General features: G+C 38.1%; 1 protein-coding gene across 1 annotated transcript in view; it reads left to right on the top strand.

The window, feature by feature from the left end:
• The window catches only part of LOC107720073 (caskin-1-like), a 42,004-nt gene that overhangs the window by 22,847 nt on the left and 12,431 nt on the right, over window positions 1-6,726 (top strand). The window contains exons 3-7 of the mRNA XM_016527678.1: window positions 3,860-3,968; window positions 4,476-4,596; window positions 4,687-4,781; window positions 5,288-5,414; window positions 6,365-6,595. Of these exons, the coding sequence (XP_016383164.1) occupies window positions 3,860-3,968; window positions 4,476-4,596; window positions 4,687-4,781; window positions 5,288-5,414; window positions 6,365-6,595 (683 nt within the window). The remainder of the gene's footprint in view (window positions 1-3,859; window positions 3,969-4,475; window positions 4,597-4,686; window positions 4,782-5,287; window positions 5,415-6,364; window positions 6,596-6,726) is intronic.

The raw sequence follows: 6,726 nt of genomic DNA, 5'->3' as shown, positions 1-6,726 counted from the left end.
CTTACACTAAATGACACCATCTTCCTAAGGAAATATAGTCTTTGCTGGCCCTTTTTGTTCACAGCATCAGTCCATTTATCTCACCTCAGTTTGTGATCTAAAACAACTCCAAGGTATTTATACTCTTCTACCCTCTGAATCTGGTCCCCTTTAATAATGGTCGCAGTCGTTGAGGACTCTTTCCTAAAATCAATACACATTTCTTTAGTTTTTGAAACATTTAACTTGAGATTTGATACATCACACCAAGAAACAAATTCAGTTAAAAAGGGTCCATGACTGTCCTCATCCCCTCTAAGGAGACTAACCAATGCAGTATCATCTGCAAATTTGATTAAATATCTCGCTGGGCAAGTACTCCTACAATGATTTGTGTACATAATAAACAGTAAGGGTGAGAGGACACAACCTTGTGGGGAACCAATATTCGTGATTTGTTTGTCAGACAATGAGGTACCCACACACACTCGTTGAACTCTGTTACTTAAAAAATCCTGCAACCACAAAATCACTCCTCCATCTAGAGAGAAATCTACAGATAATCTTTTGACCAGAACAGATGGCACAATATTATTAAAAGCAGAAGAAAAATCAGCAAAAAGAATTTTCACATGATTTTTAGGACCCTCAAGATGTGAATAAACAATATGTAACAATGTTAAAATAGCATCATCTACTCCCTTATTTGACTGATAAGCAAATTGAAAAGGATCCAGTAAATGCTGTGTTTTTTCCACTATGTACCTTTTAACAAGCCTTTCACAACATTTAAACACAACAGAGGTTAATGCAATTGGTCGATAATCACTAAGCTCTAATGGTTTGTTAATTTTAGGAACAGGTACTATAGTTGAAGTTTTCCATATAATTGGCACTGCATGCTGGTCAAGTGATTTTTGAAACAGCAAAGTAAAAACTGTAGATAATTGCTCAGCACACAATTTTAACACCTGACCGCTGATATTATCTGGGCTCTTATGTATATTACACTTCTGAAACATTTTTCTGACATCAACCTCTTTGATAAGAAATATATTTGCAGATGTCAGAATCATTGATTCATTTTTCTTTCTTTCTTCTCCATTTCCCTCAAAACGGGAGAAAAAAAGATTTAACGTATTTGCTAGTTTAAAATCTCCATCTTTTTCATCATTAATGGTCATATTTATGTTTTCCTTTCCTTTCCTCTTATGTGTAACACTTATCATCTTTCTAATTCCTTCCCAGGCCTGTTTAGAGTTTCCCTGTGACATTTTAGCTTCAATTTTTTGTTTATATATGGCCTTATCTACCTTAATTTGCCTTTTAATTTCTTTTTGAATATCCCTTTTAGCTAAAATATCATGATTATAATAAGCTACCTTCTTCTTATTTAATAGTTGTTTTAATTTCTTTGATACCCATGGCTTGTTGTTGGGAAATATTTTATATGTTTTTGTTGGTATAACGGACTCCACACAAAAATTTATATAATCTGAAACCACAATTGTATGAGTATCCAGATCTAGACAGTCAAAAGTTTCCCACAAAGTACACTCAAAACAACACATAATACTCATAATACTCTCTTCATTGCAAATCTTAACAGTCTTTACCTGAGGTTTCTCCCTTTCAAGATATTTAGGTTATTTAGGTCGAAGATTAACAACGTTATGATCAGATCCTCCCAGTGGTGGCAGCGTGGAGGCGGAAAAAGCATCTTTAACGTTGCCATAACATTTGTCCAGTATCTTATTTTTCCTAGTGCAAACGTCCACATACTGATAATAAGTCCTCAAACAATTTTTTAAAGAACAGTTATTAAAATCTCCTAAAATAAATTTCGGCGCATCAGGAGACATAGAATCCAGTCTTTGTCCAAGTTGATATAACACATCCGAGACTTTAGCTGAATTTGCCTGAGGATGTATATAAACCACAGTAAAAAACAACTGTGGAAACTCCCGAGGAAGGTAAAAGGGTCTTAGTGAAACACTCAATAGTTCAATGTCAGGAGTACAGAGAGATTCTCTCACCACCACTGATCTACACCAGTTTTCCTTAATGAGCAGGCACACTCCACCACCGCGTGACTTTGCTGTGATATCAGAGTTTCGATCCATTCGAAAAACGGTGAAGCCAGTTGGTTCAACCTCACTTGAAGGAACGTTCTCATTTAACCATGTTTCTGTAATTGCCAGCATACACGCGTTCCTATATTCATGCAAATAGCATAGATTTGCTGTTAGTTCTTCCATTTTCCCCCTCAGGGACTGGGCATTAATCAGTAAAGTCGTGGGCAAGGGTAATTTATTTCCCAGCCTTTTAAGTCTCTGCCGACTTAAAAGGATTGTAAGTGTTGCTGTGTCACACATTAGAATAAGACTGTTACATGTGCCTACACAGCACCCACATCTCTCTTTCTCTCCAATCCAGCACAAGTCCAGCTCCGATCAGCCAGGAGCTAATTATAGGCCACATGAATGTGCAGGTTACAGCAACAGAGTGCGGGCTATCGCAAGGCTGTTAATTACATCATTAATCCAGTAACCCCAAAGGCAGTACGCATTGGCCGGCCCTAAATAGATTGATGCAATGAGGGAAAATATGAAAGCAGGCTTCATTTGTTGTTCATATCTGTGAAAGAAATGGATCATGGCACCTCTAACCAAAGCTGTTACCTTCATATTAAAATGCTGTCTTCTAAACTCAGTGTCATGTACGTGTGTTAACACTCTCATACCTTTAATTAACACAGATGAATGTGGCCATTTGCCCACTAGCAGAAACACAATTTTTTCCAATGTGGCCAATGCAAAGTGACGGCTCAGCAGCACACAATGTGCGCACACCCGACCAGTCAATATGTTATTTAATCTGCTGCATTTTCCAAGAGAGGTCGAGCACGAGAGGGCGTTATGTGTAGCTAAAACTGGTCATTTTGGCAGCTAATTATAGGGGGACCAGGGCCAAGTTCTCTCACCCTGTTTCCCATCCTCCTCTCTGTAGCCATGACTCAGGCCACCTGTGTTTGCTGATGTCCTGCTGCCGTAATTGAATTTACTCTAGTGTCAGAAGGTCATGCTCTATCTAATAGAGGCCGTTCAGTCATCAGGAGGCTGATTGGGGATTTTTGGGCAGTTTTGCAGTGCTTAAGTTTAATATACAATGGAAGGGTAAGATGGGGAAGACACTCATTTATTTTTACATTGTACCATAATTAGAAATGAGTTTAGCATGTGCAAGAGGATGATGCATCAGCCAATGTGTTATAATGGGAAATAAATAGAAACATTCATTAATTTAGTTCTCATAGCATAACCTGGGGCAAGAAGCCACCCCAGGTAAACTTTTAAGAATGTATACATTAATTTTGATGTAATTTTTATTAATATATATAGTACATTATTTAAGTGTCATTAATGTAAAATACTAAATCATCTTACCGCATCTTACTCTACACCTAATTACATGGCTGTCTGGAATACTTGATTCTAATTGGTCAGATGTGGCATCCTGTGGTGTATGATGACACTAAACTGCATATTCTACTTGGCACCCAGTCTCATATACTGTCTCTTTTACTACTCTGGTTTCTTTTTTTTTTCTCTCATGTAATAAAATAATTCAATAACTTCAATAATTAATGTTTGTTTATTTATTTTGTAAGTAGCTGTGTAATAAGCAGAATAATGTACAGCACATCCAGCTGGTTATTATCGCAAAATAAACCTCATCAGGAAGATGATCACTTGAGGACAACAGCAACAAGTTTATTGAAAATGAAAATCTAGGCATGAATTCTGGTCTAAGCAGTTTGATCACAGTGGCTTTCAGTGGTTGAGTCAAACTAGTTACTAATTTTGTCCTATCTTAATAGATTGCTGATCCAGGCTGGTATCGACATCAACAGGCAGACCAAAGCGGGCACTGCCCTCCATGAGGCTGCGCTGTGTGGGAAGACTGATGTGGTGCGCCTCCTGCTGGATGTAAGCAGACAGAGAAACTTTTATTGATCCTTGAAGGGAATTTAGTGGCATATACAGCAGCAACATGGAGACTAAATAAAAACAATCATTTAAAATTAAGAAAAAGCACCAACATTTAATTAACTGACTGACTGATCAACCTATACTGTTTGTGATAACATTGATTGTATTAAGAACATAACTGACTGTTATACTTCAGCGTACATAATTGTCATAAACCAACTTCTCTAGCAAACAGTCCACCCATTTAGGTTCAAACTAGCAGTTTCAATGATATGGTGGTTTCCACCAGGTTTTGGCTGTTGGGTTTGAATTATTTTGAATAGTGAATTGCTTGGAAGTGGCCAGACAGAGTAGACCAGACTGGTCTGTTTTCTCATACAACCTCTTTCTAAATGGGAAGTAAAAAGATCAAGCTTTTATGTTTCATAGAGAAACATATCTTTCTCATGTTAGTACACGGGATCCCAAACATGATCAAATATTGCTTTAACTTTCACCCTACAGAGTGGCATCAATGCAACAGTGAGAAACACATACAGCCAGACAGCGCTGGACATCGTCTACCAGTTCACTGCTACACAGGCCAGCCGAGAGATCAAGCAGATGCTGCGAGGTAAGAAAAGGGGTAAATATATATCTCATATTTATGCATGTTGTTTATATGTATGTTTATATGTGATGTGTAGTAGCTTATGCCATTTATATCTCAATGCAGATGCCTCAGCAGCCTTGCAGGTCAGGGCACTGAAGGACTACTGTAACAATTACGACCTGACTAGCCTTAACATAAAGGCTGGAGATGTCATCACGGTAATATTCATTCAGCAAGACCTGCTCTAAAACAAATGTTGAATATTTGATGTTAATTTGAAGTCAGTTTGTTTTACTCTCATGCATTATTAAAATTCAAACTGTGTTAAATATGTAGACATTTTTAAACATTCACATGGAATGTCTCAAGTCAATTTTGACTGCATTAGAAATTCCAAATTAATCCTTTGTAGTAATAGAAGATAGTTCAGTGTACTTTCGGAATTTGTCAACAGAGGGTGCTGTTGCCTATGTTTTCCCCCAGATTTCCAAAAATTATTTAAATAAGTGCATCGGCTCCTTACTACATGATCTCTTCATCCTCTAGTCTATAGTATTTTAATTTTAGTATTTGAAATGTTCTAGATTTTCAAAAATTTCTGTCACTGGTTAATAAACATGAGACTTTGAATGAAAATAACTACGAAGATCCAGATGTCCAGATGATGTATATTGCTATTATTATACAGTAGATGGCAGATGATGATGATTCATTACTCATGTAGGTTCTGGAGCAACATTCAGACGGAAGGTGGAAGGGCTGCATCCATGATAACCGCACAGGAAATGACAGAGTGGGCTACTTCCCCTCCAGCTTGGTGGAAATGATCAGTAAGAGGCCTGGGGCTGAGGGTAAGAAAGGACAACAGGCGGGTCAGTGCTGCCTCTTACTGAGACCTCACACACTCACAGATGCATAAGTAATGCTGATAAACTCACATGACCCTGATTCTGTTTACAGCCAGCTGTTCATGCTGCTCATGTGCACTGGACTGAGAGCCAGGCAGGGCCATCTGCTTTTGTGGCATCAAAACCAGGGCAAATGTGGAGCATCTTCAGCTCTTTTCTCATCTCATAATGCTCAGTTTATATAGCATTTTATGCTGTCAAAAGGGAATCTCTGGTGATAATAGTGCCTTAAATAGTGGCTACGTCTTCATCCAGATATTGACGGAACAGCAGAACTCATTGGATTGCGCCCTCTGCTGGACTGGAATTTAATAGACACTTGTATGTAATACTATGTAACACTTGCGGCATCTAGATCTTCATCTTTGTTCACATTGGCAAATAAGTACCTCTCCATCCATGCTAGAGAACCTATTTTTGAGGCTGATGGTGTTAATTATCAGAAGAGAAGAGAAGAGAAGAGAAGAGAAGAGAAGAGAACCCGTTAAACCTGACCTTAAAAATGTTTTTAGTGTATCGCTCATAGGAAGAATCATTGGGCATCAGAAGACTTTTCTGTGCACCCGTGCAGATTTATACAGTCCATAAAGTGCACGTACCCACTGTATATATATATATATATATGTATATGTATATATGTATATTTTGATTGTACACACATAAAATATCAATCGACATGTTGAAGATATAGTTACATCCATTTTACTCCATTCACACTGAACAGCTCGAAATATAAAAGCGTTTTCTTCCTTTTGATTTGTCTTTTATGGTTTTGCTGTTTTGAATTTTGTGATTGGTTGTGATTTTTGTGTTGGGTTAATTTACTTTCCCTCTCTTATGTGTCATTGTTTTGTTTGTTGTGGTGGTGGTGGTTGCTGTGTTGTCGTATCTAGGTTCATGGAGTACAGTCACTTGTACCCAACAGTATCAAAAGATACAGCTCTGTGCGCCGGTGTGCGGCCCTGTGTCGCCCGCCATTGCCATGGTGAATGGGGACTCGTATCATGAGATTCATATCCTGCCGCCTCCTCCACCTCCGCCACCACATTCCCATCTGCCACTTTTCACTTCCTTTGGCTATAACAGGTCCCCAAAAACCTCAGGAGAGCCGCACAGTGGACAAGGTACAGATCCCCTAATCTGTCTCCACTGTATTATTATTATTCACAAAGATTTAAGGAATGTGTTAAATTACAGTAGTTCTCATTTTAATAGTCTGAATATTAACTAATCAATTAGTTCCAATAATTCCTTA

The sequence above is a fragment of the Sinocyclocheilus rhinocerous genome, unplaced genomic scaffold (genome assembly GCF_001515625.1).
Source record: "Sinocyclocheilus rhinocerous isolate Xijiao unplaced genomic scaffold, SAMN03320098_v1.1 scaffold273, whole genome shotgun sequence".
Lineage (NCBI taxonomy): Eukaryota > Metazoa > Chordata > Actinopteri > Cypriniformes > Cyprinidae > Sinocyclocheilus > Sinocyclocheilus rhinocerous.
Note: the sequence above shows the minus strand (reverse complement) of the source record. Positions and strands in the feature narration are given on the sequence as shown.